The 23,436-nt window shown below is 42.7% G+C and overlaps 1 protein-coding gene across 3 annotated transcripts in view; it reads left to right on the forward strand.

Annotated features, from left to right (window-relative positions):
* The window catches only part of PTPRG (protein tyrosine phosphatase receptor type G), a 771,055-nt gene that overhangs the window by 726,132 nt on the left and 21,487 nt on the right, over window positions 1-23,436 (forward strand). For all 3 annotated transcript variants that reach the window (XM_055414236.2, XM_055414235.2, XM_055414238.2), the window contains 10 exons: window positions 7,131-7,227; window positions 11,931-12,013; window positions 12,203-12,337; window positions 13,573-13,707; window positions 15,834-16,006; window positions 18,046-18,181; window positions 18,665-18,811; window positions 20,703-20,796; window positions 21,783-21,859; window positions 22,352-22,480. In XM_055414236.2, the coding sequence (XP_055270211.2) occupies window positions 7,131-7,227; window positions 11,931-12,013; window positions 12,203-12,337; window positions 13,573-13,707; window positions 15,834-16,006; window positions 18,046-18,181; window positions 18,665-18,811; window positions 20,703-20,796; window positions 21,783-21,859; window positions 22,352-22,480 (1,206 nt within the window). The remainder of the gene's footprint in view (window positions 1-7,130; window positions 7,228-11,930; window positions 12,014-12,202; window positions 12,338-13,572; window positions 13,708-15,833; window positions 16,007-18,045; window positions 18,182-18,664; window positions 18,812-20,702; window positions 20,797-21,782; window positions 21,860-22,351; window positions 22,481-23,436) is intronic.

The following is a 23,436-nucleotide window of genomic DNA, read 5'->3' on the forward strand; positions in this document are numbered from 1 at the left end:
TGTTTCCTGGAAAAAGCAAAAAAAAAAAAAAAAAAAAGTGTCAAGTGCTTAATGCGGCTATTAGATGCTGACCCCAAAAAAGGTGCCTGTCCAAGTACAGAGCACAGTGTGTGGAGTCAGGCATTTTGCATTCATGAGGACAGCACATGTGTGGGGTGTTCAAGTGATTTAGTTCAATTGACTGTTGGCTGGATGACTGAGCAAGAATATTGAGGCATTTAACAATGTTGATGGTATTCCAGACAAACATTCATCCTCTCGAGACGAGAATTTGATCAGGATGATCAAATGCAGCTCCAGTTTCTCAATTATTTATGATTGGAGACCCCAGTGCTATTCATCACAGCTGGTTTTGACACCATTTAATTATTCAAAATAATCAGCTACACCTCTGTAAACTGGCTCTGACTTAAAATGGGCTTCACTGCATCAAAATCACGCCTCTTAACAAATCCTGGGCATCTGCACCCTATTTCTATTCTTAAAAAAAAATTACTGCGGCTGTAGCTTTTGTCACCTATATTGAAGTCTGTAGCTTATCACCTGGTGTGTTTGGGACTGGAACGGGGAGGGCGGGGAGAAGGGTAGCTTTGTTCTGTCGTTGTTATCTCAAAGTCTGTGCTGGTTTGAAAGGTTTCGAGTCAGGGCTCTTCACCTTAGCCGGAACATCCTTTCTTCCAAAAAGAATGGTAAGACAGTCATGCAGAGAAGGAAATGAGACAGTAGAAAAGCTTCCTACTGTATTGTCGGTCTTCTAATTTAGGAGAAATTTGAAGTATTTTAAAACAGCAGTATGCTCCTTTTGCATAGCTCTGCTAAAAAAGAAAACGGTAATAGGATCTTTAACAAACTATCAAGGCTGTTTTTTTTTTGGCTGCACCACGCAGCTTGATCTCGGTTCCCTGACCAGGGACTGAACCCAAGTGCTCAGCAGTCCTAAACACTGGACCACAAGGAGATTCCCCTATCAAGGCTATTTTATAGACAAGAGATAGTCATGGACTATAAAAAATAACAATAATAATAAGGTCAGGACAAGAGATTTTGTGTAATTCAACAAGAATAAAACAAAACCCTCATCACGTTAAGAGAGTAGAAGCCTCAACTCCAGATTTCCAGGTCATTTTATGTGGAGTAATTACAGCCAGTATCTGCTTGGCACCATTGCTCAGATTATTTCACTCATTCCTCAGAAATAACCCCCGTGAGCTATGAGATGTTTTGTCCCCATTTTGCAGATGAGGAAGACTGAGGCATTGGTTAGTTCAGTAATGAAGTGGTAGTAGTAGGACCACTTTCTGATCAGTAAGACCAAAGCTTTCTGATTCAAGCCCACGTGTTTAAGCCTAAGGCCGTCCAGACTCTTCATTTAAGTAGGTAGTATTCTATAGTGAGGAGAATTAACCAAGTGATGAGTGATTATCTAAAACTGATCATGCAGCTGATGGACCAGTAAATTCCTTGGCAAAAAAAGTAGAAGACGGAGGTTAGAATAAAGGAGCTACCCCACCCCCCACCCCATCCCACGACTAAGAGTACTGGGAGCCCAATACATGATCTTTATGGTCTAGAGCTTTCCCAAAGGGCTGAGAATCTGACTTACAAAAATCTTACATAACTTCTGAATAGAGGCCTGAAATTAGTCCAAGAATGAATCTTAAGATTATAGAGAAAACCACTTAACAGTTCATATTTGCCCAATTCAGTTGCTCGGTCATGTCTGACTGTGCCCCCATGACTGTAGCACGCCAGGCTTCCCTGTCCTTCACCATCTCCCAGAGATTGCTCAGACTCATGTCTGTTGAGCCCATGATGCCATCCAACCATCTCATTCTCTGTCGTCCCCTTCTTCTCTTGCCCTCAATCTTTCCCAGCATCAGGGTGTTTTCCAATTGGCCCAGGAAAAGGCATTGAAGCCAGTCATTCTACAGTTACGGATACTTGCCTTTCTCTGGATGTGGTATAAGGCACAAAGATGGACTGGACAGAGAACTTGCCCTCAGAGAGTTCATTTTGGTTGGGGGAGACCAGAGTGAACACAGCTAAAGAAGGAAGAAGGCAAAGCAAAAGAAGTGCCAATCCAAGAATGAAGTTCTGCCAGGAAAGCAGAGGAGAAAGGCTGCTAGGAATTTTGATTGGGTTTTTCTGCGAAAGTTCTATTATTTGCCCCATCTTGTTTTCAGATCGTGGAGGGAAATGGGAAAAAAAAATGGTGAATACCTGTCATGTGTTCAGAACTTTGCTGCTTACAGGAGAATGAGAAATGATTCACTGGTAATTTTGAGTCTTTGTCTAGAGGTGATGCTGAATGCAAGCTTTTTGTCCTTGTCAGATAAATTTTGGAGGCTGTTAAAAAGCTGGGACATTATACCTCTAGCAGATTTTGCAGTCCCTGGAAATAGCATCAATCCTGGTGTCAGGATAGTGTTCAGTAACTATTCCCTTGGCTACCTTAGCTGACTTCAGCCTCACTCTTCCCCCCGCCTCCCAGGTCATAATCAAGGAGGCTTCCAGAGGCTCGGTGCTAGCATATAATCTTTCAAAATCAGGGGAGCTGCAAGGCCCTGTGGGTCAGCAGAATTAATAGGCAGGGGTCAGGAACATCACAGGCTTAAAAGTGGAGTGCAGAGATGAGGCCAGAGGTCCAATACCCCTTTGACAAGATCCTTTGGGGGATTCAGTCTGTTAAAATTAACTCCAGCTCAGCTGAGTTTGGGCCAGTTGCTCATCTTCAGTCAAGAGAACAAAGCTTTGTCCACCCGAGCCCAGGCAGCAAGGGGCCAGTGGCCACAATTGCCTTATGTAAGATGCAGAGTCCTCTTGTTGCTGATGACACATACTTAGGGAGTTCCTGACGGAGGCAGAAAACTGCAGAAAGAAGGCTGCCTGCAGGTTGGCAGTTTCCTGAGCCTCAGTGACAGAATGCCAGTGTGGGTCTTATATGACCCAAAGGAAAACTTTGTAAACCCTTATCGTGAAAGAAAGCATAGGTGATGAAGTTGAGGTTTTTAAGTTGAGGCTTTTATGAAGAGTGAGGAAAAAAGTGTGTTAGCCAAGTGGTACAGGGTGAAATAATTCCGTTTTATAGACCAGCTGCAGGATGATAGACACTGGGATAGTTTCTTCAGAGATGGGTTGATTTTCTGCAGGGTAAGGCAGACACTTGAGATAAAGACATATGGATTTAGAGGCGGATGAAGAGGAGCACAGGCTTTCCTGAGCAGTGAAGGCTGTTCAAAGGGCACCGAGTTAAAACTGTCCTGCGTTGGGAAGGAGGAGGTACATAGGTGGGGGCCCTGAAAGCCTGACTCGGGGGTTTGGAATCTCTCTAAGAGGTGTCTGAACAAGAGAAGAATATAGGTAAGCAGCCTTTGAAGAAAACCAGGGCAGCAGTAGTGGTCGCCTGGGCAGAGGGGAGGAGAGGCCGGAAGATGGTGTGACCGGTACCTGGTGAGGGCCAGCTCCGTGTCTGACACTCAGCAAGCACTGCGCTGTGGTCCTGACTTACACTCGTGCAGGACAGGCTCCTGAACATAGATGGGGACTGCCTGAGCTCAGACACTAAGGCTGTTATACATTTGGTCACCAGGTCCAAAATATTTCCTTCTCAGCTTGCTTCACTGTGAAGCTGAATAACCTGAAAGATTTCTAGATCTGTTTGGGCTTTTTTTTTTTTCCCTCCAATTAAGCTTCTGAATGGGAGGACAGGAGGTCAGCATGTGCCTTTGTACAGCCTCCTCCATCTACAACTCCAGGCAGGAGGTGATGTAGCCCGTATCATCTCTGAAGAATTCTGTATCTGTCAACTTGTAGTTTTCTTCTCTTCTGGTTCATTTTTTAAGTTATGCTTTGTGGTAGATCCCTTGTTTTCAGCTGGCTCTTCTCAGAGATGGTGTGTCCTGGTCATTCGCATAGTATTCATTTTGAGAATTCCAGCTCTGTTATAGAGACTGTAAAGTGCAAATAAGCTTAAATCTTAAACTGTTTATTTGGGTCCTGACTAAGTAACTGTACTATACACATTCTATTGGCCAGTGTCACTTCAAAGGGTCTTAACACCTATTAAAATCACATTCACTTTGAAATGCCAGTTCAGCTGGAGAAAAAACACTCCAGGATCAGATGATAATATCAGCATCTAAATGAACCAGGCGGTACTGCAAGGAATTACAGATGACATTATTATCCACAAGACAAAATCAGAAGGCTGTAGGCCAACCCCTTGGGTTCTCATAAAATCAGATTTAGCATTATTTATGACCATTCTTTGTTTTCTGTCATTCACATAATTGGAAAAGTGAAATAGAGGCGACAGATCAGACTAAGGGTTTCAGATAGCGCAGATTATGATTGGCCATATTGAATGGCCGCTTTAAACAGGGCAGACAGCTGCTCCCACACAGGCTCAGCCAATTGCATTAGACTGTAATAGAGGCCCCACCTCAGTCCAGTGAGTGTGGTCAGAGTCACACAATGGGAAAAAAAATATCAATAAGGCAAATCTCCTACTAAAGTATTTAAAGCTGAAATCTCAGCACAAGATATCTGAACAGCTCAGCCCAGAAGAGGCACATGCCAAAGGTATGACCTTCAGAACCCAGGAACCAAAGCATGTCAGCTTATTTCACAGGTTTGTGTACAAGCTGAATTAATGTCTTCTGGAATACAAATCCATTTTCAAAGGTTTTCTGCCCCTGAAATTATGCAGAAGAGTACGCCTTGGGCTTTCAAGGCAATCCTGAATGGCAGATATTCCGAGTACGGCTACCATTGCTCCTGTTCCTGCTGCTGCTGCTGCTGCTGCTGCTAAGTCACTTCAGTCGTGTCCGACTCTGTGTGACCCCATAGACGGAAGCCCACCAGGCTCCCCCGTCCCTGGGATTCTCCAGGCAAGAACACTGGAGTGGGTTGCCATTTCCTTCTCCAATGTGTGAAAGTGGAAAGTGAAAGTGAAGTCGCTCAGTCGTGTCCGACCCTTAGCGACCCCACGGACTGCAGCCTACCAGGCTCCTCCATCCATGGGATTTTCTAGGCAAGAGTACTGGAGTGGCTTGCCATTGCCTTCTCCGGCTCCTGTTCCTAGAGATGTTAAAACAGTAGACTCATTAAATTACGCTCACATTTTATGTCTGTTTTAGAGAAAACAGCCAAAGGCAGCCTTCAGGCCTTTTAAACCAGCGTTCACCAAACTATAGGTTATAAACCATTTTAGATAGAATAGCAGGTATCAGAGTTTATCACATTGAGTAAAAGTAAAAAAAAAGATAACGCACTGTCATGAAATACACACTTTCTCCAGAGAGATGTGTTGAACTAATGGATGTGGCTTTTCTTTCTTTCTCTCTCTCTCTCCTTCCTTCCTTCTCTCTCTTCCTGTTTTTTAATAAATAATTTTGTGTATTTATTTTTGGCTGTGCTAGGTCTTATTGCTGCCCGGTTTTTTCTGTGGTTGCGGTGAGCCGGGGCTACTCTTCCTTGCAGGGCTCTGGCTTCTCACTGAAGTGGCTTCTCTTGGTGTGGTTCCTGGGCTCTAGGGCCCGGCAGGTGTATGCACGGGCTTAGTTGCTCCGTGGCATGTGGGATCCTCCCAGACCAGGGATCAAAGCCCTGTCTCCTGCATTGGCAGGCAGATTCTTTACCACGGAGCCACCTGGGAAGCCCGCTGTTTTTCTTCCTTCCTTTTGTTCTTTCTCATTCTTCCTTCCCCTGGGAATGCCTCCAATTCTGAAAAAGTGAGTGTACATCCTCCAGGAATCAGGTGTCTGTGAGTATGGTTCTGAATATTTAGTGACCGGTTGTTTTTTGCCTTAGTTCTTTGATCATGGTGAGCCCCTCCTAAGTACTTTGTGAATATAAAAGACAACCGATTCCTTATAGGTTTCATTGTGCATGATGAACATGCTGTGGACGTCATCCGTACTTGCCGTACAGCTCCTTTGTGAAGAAAAGTCTGCACACTCGTAAACTCGGTTACATCTGTCACATGTGAAAGGTTTTTCCTGATCCCCTCATGTCACTTTGCCCTGCTCTTTGTCGCAGCTGTGCACTGCAAATGACTTCCTTTATTAGTTAGCACCAATGGTTTCTTGGGATTTGAAGCATATGGTGTAGAAAAATTTGGCTTTTTTAGCAATTTTTTATTAGGCTAATGGATAATGTTTCTATCCATGGCAAAAGTAATAGAGTTGCTTTCTCCCATGGCTGTGTCTCTGCAGAAGGATCATGTAAGTAAAATTAGAGTTAAAAATCAGTGCATCAGAGCCATGTATGGGTAAGTCAGATATGACAGTTTTTAGGTTCTATTAGTGTCATTTCAGGGCTTCCCAGCTATCACTGGTGATAAAGAACCTGCTTGCCAGTGCAGGAGACATAAGAGACGTGGGTTCAATCCATGGGTCAGAAAGATTCCCTGGAGAAGAGCATGGCAACCCTTTCCAGTATTCTTGGCGTGGAGAATCCCACAGACAGAGGAGCCTGATGGGCTACAATCCATGGGGTCACAAAGAGTCAGAAACGACTGAGGCAACTTAGCGCGCGCACATGCGCACACACACACACACAGTCATTTCAGGGCTGAGGGTAGTCACTTTGTAGTCTGTTATAAAACAAGGCTGTGAGGACCATAATATAAGCATATTGTGAATCATGGTGGAGATTATTCTTCTGTCTGGAATATTCCTGTTCATCTTTTTAAGACCAGGTGAATTATCTCCCATCTAAACCTTCCTCTGTGTTCTTATCCGTTTCTTCAGGCCTGTCTTCTAGTGATCACATTTGACTGTCATCATGTTTTCATATGTATTTCTCACCCATTTGACTGCAAGATATTCAAAAAGAGACTATTTCTGTAATCCCCGTGCCTAGGTCAGATCTGGAATAAAATGGATGGTTGATGAATTAGTAAAGAATGAAATCCTTTTATTTTGTTTTCATCCTTCATACATCCGTTATGAATACGTTAGTATTCATTTCTAAAGTTGAGTTTGGGGAGGTGATGGTCGCCAGTGACTGGGGAGTAAGTAAAGGCTCTGGGCTTTTGGATGGCTATAGTTTCTTTCTTTGGCTGTTGGTCAGCATCTAAAAGCATGTCTAAAAATCTTGGTAACCTCCCTGTATATTTCCTTCTCTAGGAAGTCCAGCGCTGCACGGCTGATATGAACATCACTGCAGAACATTCCAATCATCCAGACAACAAGCACAAAAACAGATACATCAATATTTTAGCATGTGAGTAATAAGCTTTAAACTATCTTCAACTGCAGGGAAATGAAATCTTCCTGTTGGGTATGAGCTGAAACGCAAGCAGTTGGAATCAGGATGCCAAGGGGACGTTACACTTGCAAGTTAACCTCTCATTGGCCCGTCTTCTTCAACATGTGTAAGAAGTGGGACATCCTCGGCCCCCTGAGTGTTTCATGAAGCTGCCAGATCTCTGTTGTCATGATCAGGCAATCGAAGGAAATGTACTGAGCTTTACTGTTGTTACATGAAGTGATTTCATATCCAGTGTTGGGAACCAAAGTTTAATGTCATGTGGCTATCCTAGCGTTGTTTGTAACCGGTGAGAGCCAAGCCTTTTAATGCAAATGGAAATACTGAGAGCTGAATTTTGGAAGCTGAATCTCAGAGCAGTCTTTCGAAGATTAGGTAATTGGTTTATTCCAGTCCTTGTGGCCTATGTGTTTAGTCCTGTCCAAAACATTTCCAGGGCCATGAGTACCCTGGAAGTTTAGGAGCAAATAAATAAGAGTTCTTCTTACAGAGCCTCAAGGCTAATAGGAGGACAGGCCACTTCTGTGGCTGGAAGGCCACTTTTCACAGACACCAAGACTTGACTCACTGGCTGAAAATACACACTTTGATATTAAGGGCAGGAGCACAGATGTTTATGGTTAGCGTTCCCTATGATAAGAAACACAGTACATCCAGTTTCATGAAATAGTGTGTTTAAAGTTACACGCCACTGTAGACAGATTTTTAATAATACTTTAGTGAGATATAATTTATATAACATACAAAATTCACCCATTTTAAAGATAATTTGATTTTAAATTTAATTTCATTGGTTTTTAGTATAGGCAGAGTTGTACAACTATCACCACTGTCTGATTTTAGAATATTTTAATCACCTCAACATGAAACCCCTTATCCATGAACAGTCACTTCTAATTCCTCCTGCTCCCAAGTCCCTAAAAACCACTTACCTACTTTCCTTCTCTGTGTATTTGCCTATTCTGAGTATTTCATATAAATGGAATCATACTATACGTGCCCTTTGTGTCTGGTTGCTTGTACTCAGCATGATGTTGTTAAAATGTACACATGGCGTTGCTTTTATGCCTGAATAATACTTCATAATATAGATATACCATATTTTGTTTATTCATTTCTCATTTGGTAGACATTTGGGTTGTTTTTACTTTCTGTCATTAATAACGCTGCTATGAACGTTTGTGTAAAAGGTTTTATATAGACATGTATTTTCAGTTCCCTGGGGTATATACTTAGGAATAGAATACCTAGGTCATATGGTCGGAGAAGGCAATGGCAAGCCACTCCAGTACTCTTGCCTAGAAAATCCCATGGATGGAGGAGCCTGGTAGGCTGCAGTCCATGGGGTCGTTAAGGGTCGGACACGACTGAGCAACTTCACTTTCACTTTTCACTTTCACACATTGGAGAAGGAAATGGCAACCCACTCCAGTGTTCTTGCCTGGAGAATCCCAGGGACGGGGGAGCCTGGTGGGCTTCCATCTATGGGGTCACACAGGGTCGGACATGACTGAAGTGACTTAGCAGCAGCAGCCCATGTTTTAATTGATTGCTGGTTTTGCCAGCTGTTGATTTGTATGAGTTGTTTTTATATTTTGGTTGTCAACCCCTTATCAGATATATGATTTACAAGTACTTTCTCCCATTCAGTGAAGCTGCCTTTTTCTTTTTTGATGCTTTCTTTTGCCGTACAGAAGCTTTTTAGTTTGATGTGGTCCCACATGTTTATTTTTGCTTTTGTTGCTTTTGGTGTCAGACTTAAAAATGATCACTGCCAAGACCTATGTCAAGGAGCTTTCTTCTCTGTTTTCTCCCAGGAGTTTTATGACTTCAGGCCTTAAATTCAGTTTCAATCCATTTTGACTTAATTTTTATGTATGTTGTACTATAGAAATCTAGTTTCATTCTTTTGCATATGACTGCCCATTTTTCCCAGCCCCACTTATTGAAGAGACTGTCCTTTCCGCATTATGTGTTCTTGGCTTGTTTGTCACAAATAAGTTGATTGTGTGTGGGTTTATTTCTGGACTGTCTTAATCTGTTTCATTGATATATGCGTCTGTCTTTATGCAAGTACTTTTCAAATTATTATAGCTTTATAATATGATTTGAAACCAGGGGTGTGATGTCTCCAGCCTTGTCCTTCTTTCTCAAGATTGCTTTGGCTGTTTGAGTTCTTTTATGGTTCCATACACATTTTAGGATTGTTTGTTCTATCTCTGTGGAAAGTAGCATTGGGATTTTGATAGGGATTTCACTGAATCTGTAGACTGATTTGGGTAATATGGACATGTTAACAATAGTAATTCTCCTAGTCCGTCTGTGAGCATAGCATATCTTTCCATTTATTTGTGTCTTCAGTTTCTTTTTCAATGCTTTACCGTTTTCAACATACAGGTCTCACCTCCTGAGATAAGTTTATTCCTAGGTATTTTCTTCTTTTTGAGACAATAATAAATGGGACTGTTTTCTCAATTTATCTTTCTGATAATTCATTCTTAGTGTATAGACATTTAGTAGATCTCTGTATGTTGATTTTGTATCTTGCAACTTTACTAAATTCATTTATTAGTTCTAACAGTTTTTTCATGGAGTCTTTCACGGTTTTCTGTATATAAGGTTATGTCATCTGCAAATGGTGACAGTTTTACTTCTTCCTTTCAGTTTGGATGTTTTTCATTTCTTTTTCTTGCCTCAATGCTCTGGCTAGGACTTCCAGTACCATGACAAATAAAAATGGCAAGAATGGACATCCTTGTCTTGTTCCCAGTCTTAGAGGGAAAACTTTCAGCTTTTCATCATTGAGTATGATGTTAGCTGTGGACTTGTCTTATATGACCTGAGGGTTTCTATGTACAACCTCATGTCATCTGTGAGTGTAGTTCTACTTCTAGAAAAAGTTTTAAAAGAATTAAAAGTCATTTTTTAATAAGAGTATTTGTTTTAGTTATCTGAGAGAATGAGGAGAAGGAAAAAGAACAAGGAAGAAGAGTCATACTTTTCTTTTCTCACCAGTCTTTGGATGGATTGACTCGGGCGGCGTTTGCTGACCCACTCAGTCAAGGCTCACCTCCCTGAAATTGTGAGGAATTGTCCATCCACAGACCCCATTTCTGACCATAGACGTCAGGCAGAGATATGCACATGTGTTATGCCTCACGTGTCCTCGTCACTCTCTCCACCACGGCAACATCTACTTCTACTGACCTCACTGCCTTAGCTAAAAGTATGTGGCAAAGAGGAAGTCAGAGCAACTCTGTGTGATGTGCCCAAGAGTCATCATATTTTGCCAGAAAACCGCCATTTCTGGTTAGATGTGTTTGTACTTTCACAGGTTTACTTGAGGTATAAGGTTCCCAAATTCATATTAGGTGTTTTATTTCACAAGTTCAGAGAGTTAGGTTTTGGTACTATCTCGGCTACCTGGTCAGATTCTGGGCACATCACTCATCACTTTGGTCTTCCCCTATGTTAATGATTTCATATAGCAGAGAACAGCATGGAAATGTCATGGAACAAGTAGAATTGCTCCATGAATGTGCCAGATACCCAATATAGGAAGAGCCTTTTCTCATGGAACCATCACAGCTTTCAGAGCACACGTGTATGCCACCTCCAGTATTTATCTTTTTTAGCCAGTCTTTTACCTTTTTGATTGACTATGAAGGATGCAGCTTGAATATGTGTTCTTATTTGTCAGTCTGTGAAGTAACAATATAATGCTACAAAGAGTTTGAATCCGGATGCTTTAAGAGAATATTTTCATGTGGGGCCCTTGTTTAGATTCAACAGGCAGCCCCTGTTTAGATTCACTGCAGTCTGTGCGTTTCTCAGCACAAAAGCAGTTCAGAGTTCAAGAATGTGGAGGGCTTTCCAGAAGTGCATGATGTAGTCTGAGGTCAGTAATGTCCATGCTAATCCACTCATTGGACTTCTTTTCAAACTAGCCTTTTATGATCATGATTATAAATAGAAATGTAAATCAGCTTTTGCCCATTCTCTTTCTCGCTGTGGGGGTGGGGGGAGTATGACCTCAGCTTTCTCCTGTTTGTTACCTTATAAATACAGGCTCCTTCTGTTGGACAACCAGAGGCACATATCAGCACTCACCTTTTGTTCATAGGCAGAGGTTAAGTAGGTCTTCAATCTGATCATGGGCTTCAGATGCCTGCCATGAGATTACCCTGAGAAGCAGGCTCCAGTTCCCTCATTTACTCAGGGTCTGCTGGGGTTGTGGGGAGTCCAGCTGAGTGGCATCTCCTGGACTTGATATAATAATCACCTTTTTATATCTGTATCAGTGGAGAGAGGATGGAACATAGGTAATCAAAGATCTTGGAAATTTGTTTTAAATGTAGGATAAGGGAATTTCACAGGGTTGCATCTTGAATCATTTTACATGAACTAATAAGGACCACTATTTGCATTTCTTGCATATCAACACTCACAGGTCAGAGCATGCGGTGGGAGTGTCCCGTGATATGGAGAGGGGTCCCAATGCTGTCGCTTTGACGTTTTAGTTCTTCTGCCAAAAGGTTTCCCAGGGCACTCTGGGAGATGCCACGTTGCCTCTTTGCTTTGTTGTGTGCTTTAGAATGCTGCTAGTTTTTGAATCATACATTTTGTTTTTGCCTTTTTTTCTTTCTTACCCTCTATAGATGATCACAGTAGGGTGAAGTTAAGACCTTTACCAGGAAAAGACTCTAAGCACAGCGACTACATTAATGCAAACTATGTCGATGTAAGTCAGAAATGTTTTCCTAAACCTGTTTCTGATAAATGAAGAGTGCTGCTGAGACGGTTGAATGTGTTTTCGTACTGCACAAAGCTTTCATGAAAAACACAGCCTATTCAGTATGGGAGGCGCTTGAATTATTAACCGGTCTGTGGTACTGCTTTCATCTGACTGTGTGCTGTGTCATCTTTGAAGGGTTACAACAAAGCGAAAGCCTACATCGCCACCCAGGGACCGTTAAAGTCCACGTTTGAAGACTTCTGGAGGATGATTTGGGAACAAAACACTGGAATCATTGTCATGATTACGAACCTTGTGGAAAAAGGAAGAGTAAGAACTTTTACTCATGTACCTTCATTCATAAAATTACTTGTGGAGTGTCTGCTGTAGGGCAGAAACTTGATAAGGTCAAAAGAGTCAGAGAAATGAGAGTGTCCACCTTGCCAGGAAAGTGGGCACTTACCAGAGTGGGTTAACCATGATGATCAAGGTGAACAGGGCATCTTTAGGTGTTAATCTGTCTTTCTCAGATAGATTAACAATACATTTATAAAAGTCTTTAAAAAAAGATGAATAAGCTATTAATTAGGAGGATGCTGCAAAATGCATAGACGTATTCTCTAGGACAGATATCTTTTTAAAGAGCTAATGTTTGAGGTGAGACTTAAGCAATGAGAGAGAAGGCAGAAGAGTCACACAGACGTGAAAAGAGATGGAAGGACATTCTAAGTACAGTGGAAAGAAAGACAAAGGTAGGGACAGTGGAAGAAGCACAGTATAGTCAAGGAACTACTCGTAGCTCAAATCCAGGGGAGTAAAGACTGCTTAAACACCTCGACCATCTCTGAGAGAACCTTTTTTTAAGATGAGGAGTCATAGTTTAACTTTATCGGATTTTAAACTTACATTAGATATTAATTAATTAATAGAATGGAAGAGAATAAGGTTCCAGGCTCTAGTCCCTCACTCAGAATCACTACTGCCTCACTTCGTGGAGTCAAAATTGGTGACCAGTTTTTAACACAAAGGCTCTCACAGTTACAAGAGACTTTCCTTTTTCCCCCACTTAGTGTATTTAGCCACATACGGTTTGGCATATGGGATCTTAGTTCCCCAATGAGGGATCCTATCTGCACCCCCTGCATTGCAAGTGCAGAGTGTTAACCACCGGACCACCAGGAAAGTCCCACAAGAGACTTTCTTTTACCAGTGAATGCAGGCCAACCTCTGAAATGATACTTAAACTTCCTTGGTAACATATCCTACCCACATTTCATATGGCTCAAATATACAGGACTTTTCTTAGGCCCTCTTTAAAGGACATCATGAGATGCAGGATGGTCACAAATACTAGGCCCAGTCCTCAAATGATCTAGCCCACACGTGTCCCAAGATTAACCTCTGCAGGGGTCGCAGCTGCCTGCAAGGACTCCAGCCCATTTATTCCTGATTTAGTCAGCCACATAATGATTGTACCTGTGTCTCAACACTGCCGTTTGAAACCACATTACCAGCAGTGGAATTGTGGTATTGATTGTAGCTTTTTTTATTTATCTTTTTTGCAGCGAAAATGTGATCAGTATTGGCCCACAGAGAACAGTGAGGAGTATGGGAACATTATTGTCACCCTGAAGAGCACAAAAATACACGCCTGCTATACTGTCCGTCGTTTCTCAGTCAGAAACACAAAAGTGAAAAAGGTATTGAAGGGGTTCGGTGGACTGCCAGGGCGCCTCCTTTTAAACTAGTATGAAAATCACTGTGCGACCAAGGCCAACTCTCGTAACCAACTTGGTTTTTTAAAAAGAGTATTTTTGAAACGTTTTTTCACAACTCTTTTGATTGACATCAGTGTATGGTGTGAAAGATATTGGCAAAGCACATAATAGAATTTAACTGGCCTGATTCAGTTCTTTAATCCCTTCATGAAGGAGGCTTCATTTGGAGTGGGGGAGGGATCAAAGGTCCTCTGAGGTTTTGGTAACCAGCAAATCTGGCAGCATCTGTTTGGTAATTTAGCTTTTTAAATCTAATTTTCTGACAGCTTTAAAGCATTGTCTCCCAAAGTGTGTCCCAAGGATATGTGTCCCTGCAATATGCTTGCAAAACTCAAATTCTGTGATTCAGTAAGTGTGGAAAATGAGTGCTCCATGAGCCGGAATTCTCCCTTAAAAATTTACAAGGAAAACAAGTGCCCAGAGTGCCAGAGTAAGGAAACCACTGTAACTTTGTCGTGTTTCCTAACGTGATTTAACAATAAAGAACTCTGACCATCCTGAGAATCACGCTTGTGGAAATGCCACTTTCAAGTTTTCTCAGTTTCTCTTATTGAAAATCCACTGTCCCATTGAGACTTCATAGATCACTCTAGCAGCACTGGGAACTCAGGACAGATGCTCATGAGGACAATGTGGAGTGTTACTTACTCTGTGGAGGCTTAGGTAGGCAGCTGTTGGTAGAGTGGTTCTTCATATATTTTTCTAGGCTTGAATGTGATAAAACTGTCTGCCTCTTGCCCCAGAAGAATTCTCATTTACTCAGGTTTTTATATACAATTTCAGTGGCTCTGAAGCCCATTCATGGTCAAAGGTTAAATTCTTTCCGTGTGTAGTTTTCTTGCCAAGAATGGCAGAAGTATATATAGAGGTCAGTAGTACTGCCTTTATCTGTGTTCTCTATACCAAAGTTGTTAGTTGGTTCAAGCTAACCAATAACCAGTTGATACTCATGAAGCATAACGTCCATTAGTCATGGAAACACCTCAGGTATTTAAATGTGGCCCACTTACTCTTATTTTAGAAATAGCTTAAGTCAGAGGAGGATGTCAAATAGGAATGTCAGGTGTTTTGCACACTGACAGTAGTAACTAAAAATGAGGAAGAAAAAGAAAAAGGAGAGGTAACTGGAGAATTAATAATCAAGGACATCCAAGCCCTGCAGCACAGGGCCAAGCACTCTACAGTGTTCAATGTCAATGGATTAATGACCCTGAATCATCAAAAACATTTTTAAATTTCACAAGTATTGGTAATAATAATTAAAAAACACGACACAGCAACTGATCTATTTGAGGAAGACTGTCAACCAAAGTGGTTGAAATGTAAAAAGTTGAGCCATTTAAAACAACTCTATTTTGAAAGGGACAGATAAATTGACTGTTGCCTTGGACTCTAGAGGTTGAGAAGGATCTTCCCCACACTTCCTGGAGGTTGCACAGCATGCGTCCTGCGGCCTCTAAAGGATCAGCCTGGACAGTTGAGAAGGAATGGGAGTCCTGGCACACAGTCAGAGGAGCTGGGGCAGGAAGTCAGGAGATGGAAGTTGTTGTTTAGTTGCTAAGTCGTGTCAGACTCTTTGCAACCCCATGGACTGCAGCCTGCCAGGCTCCTCTACTGATGGGATTTTCCAAGCAAAAATACTGGAGTGTGTTGCCATTCCCTTCTCCAGGGGATCTTCCTGACCCAGGGATCGAACCTGCGTCTCCTGCACTGGCAGCTGGACTCTTTACCACTGAACCATCAGGGAAGCACCTAGGAAATGGAAATCTTGTAGGCAAATTACTGAGCTCTTTGGATAGGTGCAGATCCAGAAAATGAAATATGAAACATTCATTCTTGGTACAGAATGAAACCATATTCTCTTCTGTATCTGAGCCTTCTCACCCAGCTGGGTCATGCCCTCATTTGTGACCTGAGAGGACTACAGACAGGATATCAGCAGTTCGGGCGAATGAGAACAGAGGTGGTGATTCCTGCCATCCTTAGAGCATCTTCATCCAGAATGCCCACTCTCGGCTTAAAGACATGCTTTCTTGCCTTTCTCTTAGGGGCAGAAGGGAAATCCCAAAGGGCGGCAGAATGAACGTGTAGTGATCCAGTACCACTACACGCAGTGGCCCGACATGGGGGTTCCAGAGTACGCCCTCCCAGTCCTGACCTTCGTGAGGCGGTCCTCGGCAGCCCGCACGCCGGAGATGGGCCCTGTGCTGGTGCATTGCAGGTAAGGATCCGCCCGACGAGGGACAGGAGGGGTTGTGGGCCTGTCGCTGCTTTGTTTGACCCAGAAAGAGAGTCTTCCACCCAAAACTGGGACCAGTGAGACTTGTGAGGGTTACCAGAGGTCGCTCTAGTCCTCTAACAGTAAGAAAGCAGCTGCTGCTTGTGAGGGTAAAACAGAATGAGCTCTTAGAGGATGAGTCTCCAGTTTTTATAACACCATCTCATTACTGATAAACTCCACAGTGTTATTTTATAGGGCAATTGTTGGTAGCTCCTAACATATAAAAATCTTAAATACAAGTTTAGAACTTTCACACTAGAAACTTTGAGGCTTTCTTTTTTTGGGGGGTGGGGGATGGTTTTAATTTTTAATGAAGTACAGTTGCTTTAGAGTGTTCATTAGTTTCTGCTGTACAGCAAAGTGAATCAGCTATATGTATACATATATCCCCTGTTTTTTGGATTTCCTTTCAAATTTAGGTCACCACAGAGCATTGAGGAGCTTTTGAGTTTTTGAATATGGCTTTTCTTTAGGGTTTCTCCAAAGAATAGTATTTATTTTCTGGGTGAAAGGCTTTGAGCTTATACCTTTGTAAAGCACATAAAAGCCTGTTTTCCTTTCTAAACTACCTTAAACAACCTTAGTAAATAGTAACAGTAATGCTCAGTTATGTCCGACTCTGTGACCCCATACCCTCCAGGCTCCTCTGCCCATGGGGTTTCTCAAGCAAGAATACAAGACTGGGTTGCCATTTCCTTCTCCAGGGGAATCTCCCCGACCCAGGGATCAGACCCGGGGATCGAACCCATGTCTCTTGTGTCTCCTGCATTGGCAGGTGGATTCTTTACGCTGAGCCATCTGGAAATCAACCTCAGCTGGTTGTTTAAAAATGCTTTTATTCCTTTTTTTAAATTTTTTTATTGAAGGATAATTGCTTTACAGAATTTTGTTGTTTTCTGTCAAACCTCAACATGAATCAGCCATAGGTACACATATATCCCCTCCCTTTTGAACCTCCCTCCCATCTCCCACCCCATCCCACCCCTCTAGGTTGATACACAGCCCCGTTTGAGTTTCCTGAGCCATATTGGATTGCTTGGCTTTTGCGTTCAGACAGATGTTGCTGCTTCTGTGATGTATGTTACATGGCTGCACAGCTTCCTTGGCACTTCTTTGAGGCGGCTACCCTAATAGGCGCCCACAGAGCAGCAGGAGTTGGAACCTGTCTTCTGTTTAGAGTGCCACGAGAACTCTCCATTTTTGCTAATCCGTTTACAATCACTAAAATAGAAGAGAGGTCTACCAGAGAGCTTGTGTATCAGCAGAGTTGTGTCAGACGGGGAACCTGCTGGGGGGTGGGAGCAGAGATTCTGCGAAAAAGAAGTTTGTTGTTCAATATGGCAGAACTCAGGTCTCCCTAGGATGTTTTGTTTTTCTGAAATAACAGGATGTGGGATTAGAGGCCAGCTTTTCCAGGTGGGCTCTTCCTAGTCCACCTGTGAATTATGAAAGGAAAGTCTCCTCTTCAACAGGAACTTTGCAGTACTGAGCCCACTGGGGGGTCTGGTGAGCAGAAAGCAGGTGTTGGAAGGACGATGGGCTCCCCCAGGATCGCTGGGGGAGCGGGAGAGCCAGGTGATGCCTCTGCGGGAGTGGTTCTGGTGTGGGCACGCGGCTCCCAGGAGGGATGCCTTGGGCTCCCTGGCATCATGGGCTTAGATCCTTTTGCTTGAGCTACAAGGAAGGCCAAGAAAGCTCGTATGTAGCTTATATATATTTTATTTATTTTTAAGTATACATAACCTCTCTTTTCAAACAAGGTATGAAGGTAGTCTTCCCTCCTTATCAAAACTCAAGAGGGAGGAAGGATCCTCTTGTCATTTGCGGATGCTTTCCATGCATCATAACCTGCGCCAGGTCCCCGAACAACAGGGTTCTCTCTCAGGGCCTTAGAGATTTGGAGGATGGTTTCTGCAGCCCGCAGTTTGTGCCGGGGTCGAGCAGCAGGCGTGCTAGGTGAGCGTCTGCCTTTCTTCCAGCGCTGGTGTGGGCAGGACGGGCACCTACATCGTCATTGACAGCATGCTGCAACAGATAAAAGACAAAAGCACAGTCAACGTCCTGGGGTTCCTGAAGCATATCAGGACTCAGCGCAACTACCTCGTCCAGACTGAGGTGAGGCGACACTGCGCTGCCCCCGTGGGCTTTCCGTGCGCTGCAACGGGAGGGTGAAGGAGCGTCAGCAGACAGGGCTGGGAGGGATCGCGGGGGTTTGAGTTGGAAGACGTCCTGACCAGGATATCTGGTGGTTCCCCTCTTCTGCGTGGATGTGAAATGAAGCTGGGACACTGTTCCCAGTGCTGTGTATTCGTGGCTCTGGGAGTTAAACGTGGTCTGGCCTGAGAGGATGGTTCTAAAGCCCTTCAGTGAGCATGTGTGTCCCCATCGCGTGTTCGGAGCGTGGTGTGGAGTACAGAACCAAAATCAGCGCAGTCCCTGCCCTCAGGTCGCTTCTGGCGGATTAGGAGGTAAGTACTGAGGAATTCACGGAGAGGTCCCTGCCTGGGGAAGAGCTCCCTGAAGGTAGATTTCCTGCAGGAAACAGGGGGCACCCCGTCACAGCTCACCTCCGTGACCGTCATGTCCTCTGCCTTTTAGGAGCAGTACGTTTTCATCCACGATGCCTTGTTGGAAGCCATTCTTGGAAAGGAGACTGAAGTGTCTTCCAGTCAGCTGCACAGTTACGTTAACAGCATCCTCATACCAGGAGTAGGAGGCAAGACACGACTGGAAAAACAGTTCAAGGTACTGCTTTGAATACATTTCTTTGGGCAAAAAGCAAGGAGGTAAAGAAATGCCTTGAGTTTAGGGGTCATGTCTTTTTTGCATGAATGTTTAAACTGAGATGGATTACTTTGTGTACTCCTGAGATGCAATACATGGGAAAATCAAGCTGCGACTTGTTTGTAGGTATCTGAGTAGAGAATGCCGTGCTATCTTTTCTTCTGTGCAGTTTACAACTTTATTTGAACATAAACACTTGCCCCTGGCCACAGTGACATAATACGTTGTTAGTTGTTCCAATCAAAAAAAGAAAAAAAATCCCCTGTATTTTTTTCTGAGCTAATTTATCTTACCCTTATGAAGAACGGCTATTTGTTGACATTATCTTAAAAGCTGAGCTCTTTGAAAGACTATCCCAGTAGATGATTTAGAAACTAGAAAAGACTTACTAAGCAATACTAGAGAAAAAGTTAATTTTTCCTAAATGGGATTTTTTTCTCTTTGATGGCAGCACAGGGTATGAAGACAGTTAGGGTTATATGGAATTGAGTGAAATAAGGTGAAAAGAGAAACTATAAGAACTATTAAAGTAATTAAGGTCAGAGCAGCTTAGCCATCTCAAAAGTACCGAATGCCTCCTATTTAGTAGTCTCTCATTAGACTTTAAAAATCTGTCTTTTTTGCACATTGTTCTATTTCTCATTTTGTGTCAAGATAGAAAGAATGAGATGAATCACTGCAGTTTTCATTTTCATGGTAAAACTTTCCATAGACACTGAAACCTTCCTTTGAATCTCAGCTGAAGAAATGAGACTGTCAAGCAAATGATAACAAGTGATACGAAATGAAAAATAGATTACTTTCACCAGGTTCAGTCATAACAACTTTACATTTCCAGGTCTCCTTTTATAATGTCCTACCCACTCTAAAAACCATTAAGTTAATTAATAGTGAGGACACAGGGTCTTATTTTGAATTTTGAAAATGAATTCTTAAAAAACTAATATTTCTTTTTAAAAAAAATTATTTTTTATTGGGGCATAGCCAGTTAACAGTGTTGTGATAGTTTAAGGTGGACAGCAAAGGGACTCAGCTATATATAGCAATGTATCCGTTCTCCCCCAAACTCCCCTCCCATCCAGGCTGCCACATAACATTGAGCAGAGTTCCCTGTGCTATGCAGTATGTCCTTGTTGGGTTTCCATTTTAAGTATAGCAGTGTTGAGTACCAATATTTTTAAAATTCTGCCATTTGTTTCTGAAACATTTGTTTATACCTTGCTTTAAAAAATTCATCAAAGGAGGCTGGGTTGTTTGTTCTTTTATAGGTATAGAACTTACCTAGAAAGAAAACACAAGAATCAGAAACTCAGGCTGCCTCCAGGGCCCTGGACAGTGAAGCTGTAAAGCGTGTAGAGCAACAGACCATTCCCATACACACTCTACTAGAGTCCACATTAATTCAATAAATCCAAAGAATTCATTCAGTAAATCCACATTAATTCAATAAATACTGCTTACATAGAGCCTGCCATCAAGAAACCTAAGGCCAAAAAAAAAAAGAAAACTAAGGCCTAAAAGTAAGTAAAACAAGATGCAATCCACCAAGACAGTTGAGAAAAGTACCACTAATGAGACACAGAGTGTTCTCAGGGTGCAAAAATGTTTAAAAGTCATTAGCTATCCGATTATTGGCATTTTTGCCAGATCATCAAGCAGATGCTATCAATGATAGCTTTGTTTTTTGTTCTGTTGTCTTTCCCAGGTTTATTGACATAGAATTCTAAGTTTAGGGGACACCAAGGTATGATTTGATGTTTATGTACATGCTGAAAAACGTTTGCCACAGTAAGTTAACACAGGCACAAATATAGTCCTTTGAATGAGGACGAAAATGTTGCTTTTCTTTCAGCTGGTCACACAATGCAATGCAAAATATGTGGAATGCTTCAGTGCTCAGAAAGAGTGCAACAAAGAAAAGAACCGAAACTCTTCAGTCGTGCCATGTAAGATCTTAACATCAGCTTGACTTGACTGTGTGTGTTTTTCCTTGAGATTTTATGTGTTAGGTAGAGGCAACCGCCACGGGGAAAAGTTACGCTTAGGATAAATACAACAGATGGGAGGGGCAGCTGTCAGCACCAGGAAGTTGCTGTGTCTATGGGACAAGAAATCTAGCTTCAAGCTCACCTCGAGATTGAAGAGTTAGGCTACTTCTACCATGTCTTAGCTGAAAACCCTAAGAAGGAAGGTAAAGTCATTATCACTGTGGCATGAATGCTCTCTTAAAATAGAGAGTTCTGGTTTAATCTCTCCAACTGGAACTACAGTTATTAAATTATCCTGCCTGGAGAATCCCAGGGACGGGGGAGCCTCGTGGGCCGCCGTCTATGGGGTCGCCCAGAGTCGGACACGACTGAAGCAACTTTGCAGCAGCAGCATCTGAGACCAAGACACTTGACAGGTGGTGACCATCGTATAAGTAACTTGGGACTCAGCAGAGGATATTGTGTGTATGCTGTAGAAACAGACATAGGGAATCAGTGGAGAGATCCTCTTGATTGAAAAAGGCCAAGATTTTCTGAGTTTCTCCTAACCAGAAAGAGGTAAGGGGAATGCAGAAGAGCAGAGTGCAACATGTTGGTCTAACTGTAGGAACATCAAACCAGGGTCAGCAGTGACCTCAACTCCTCTTTGGTCTCTAGCTTCTTCATGACCTGCTGAGAAAGCGTCTCCCACAGTTGGGTATTATTCCCATAGTGCCTGCGTCCTTCTGGGCACATGCAGATGGACATGTAAAGTTCCTTTTTACATTCAATCTTAGCTGATAATGCTTAAGCTTGGTTAACCACTTAGGTAAATCTGAAAAAGAAACAGGACCCGAAAAGAAACAGGAGCCAAGGGACTCTGGCTCATCAGGTAACTCTGAGAAGGTGCTGTTGATGGTGTGTGGGTAACCAAGGCAACTGTGTTTTTGTTTTTTCTGTCATAGCTGAACGTGCTCGAGTGGGTCTTGCACCGTTGCCTGGAATGAAAGGAACTGACTACATTAATGCTTCTTATATCATGGTGAGAGTCAACACTTAGTTGTAAGTAAAGTCGATTACACTGAATGGTGCTAAAGAGCAGACACCACCTATGCAGCTTTGACTTTTCAAATACTTTCTCGATGTGTGGAATCAAAATTTGAGAGATTTCTGCATCTGGAAACCTTTAACAAAGAATAACTAATCCATGAGGACACAAAAATGCTTAAGAAACAAGCTTGTTAAGGAAGTGATCTTCTTACTGATTTCACCCATCTAGTCTTGGAATAAATATTGAAATTACTGTTAAGTAAAAACAGCAGGGGGAACAAGAAGTGAATAGGACACGGAGAGGAAACTGTCTCTACGTGTTAGCAGAAGTACATCTAAAAATTAGCCAAGTGCAGTGAAAGCCTCTTTGGATTGTTTCAGTGAGGTTAGCGCCATGCCGGTCTTACCTCATGAGTGTGTTTTACTACCGTGGAGTTAGAATAAGACGCTCATACTCACTGGTTTTTCATCTTCCCAACTAAAGGGCTATTACAGGAGCAATGAGTTTATTATCACCCAGCACCCTCTGCCGCACACCACCAAGGATTTCTGGAGGATGATCTGGGATCACAACGCACAGATCATCGTCATGCTGCCTGACAACCAGAGCTTGGTGAGTGAGACACAGCTGCTCTGTATTCACGAGCCCGTGAGGCCGCGAGCATTCATGACCTTGCGATAGGGCTGTAGTGTCTGCACGCGCTGGGGAGGGAATGTAGACTGCTCATTTCGTAGGTCTGCTCCAGTCCTTGATTCCTGATTCCTAGTGGTAGACCCCCTCAACTCTACTGTACACAGTAGGTGACAGAAGGTTTTGGAAAAAAGTTCTGTCTCCAACCTCACTAGTGTCTGAACTGACACTGATCTCTTAGTTGCTATATGTCACTGTTGAAAAACAAATGGGTAATAACAGTAGTCAACATGTATTGATGCTCATTAAATCATTTCTAAAACTGAGGGAACTAGTTTGCCCAGGGGCATATACAAATAATTACAGCCATGATTTGAGTCACTTGTCTTACTTTGTTATTGTATATGTCCAGCCCCACATCACAGAAATGTTTCCCAGCCAAAAAAAAAAAAAAATAGTATCAAAAGTACTAATAAGGAATCATTATTTCCCCCCATTCCATAAGCAAGCCAGATCTGTTACAGGGAAGGAGAAAAGGAGAGGCCTTTTTGTTGGAAATTAACAATGCCTTATAAAGACCTCAACTAAGTTATTAATTCTTTCTCCTCCCTTTAGTCCTTCCCTATTGAGGTCTCCAGACTTTCTGGGTGGATCAGAAGTAAAGAATCCACCTGCCAACGCAGGAGACCTGAGTTGGGAAGATCCCCTGGAGAAGGAAATAGCAACCCGCTCCAGTATTCTTGCCTGGAGAATCCCATGGACAGAGGAGCCTGGCGGGCTACAGTCCAGGGGGTCACAAAGAGTCAGACACGACTTAGCAACTCAACAACAGTTGAGGTCTCTAAGACCCTAGAGGAGAAGGGTGAGCGCGTTTATGAAAACAAGCTGAAGTGTTACCGCTGCACTCTCATTGCCTTAAGTTTTCAATCAGTTGGGTC

The sequence above is a fragment of the Moschus berezovskii genome, chromosome 24 (assembly GCF_049115385.1).
Source record: "Moschus berezovskii isolate FMDL1 chromosome 24, NW_MosBer_1.0, whole genome shotgun sequence".
NCBI lineage: Eukaryota > Metazoa > Chordata > Mammalia > Artiodactyla > Moschidae > Moschus > Moschus berezovskii.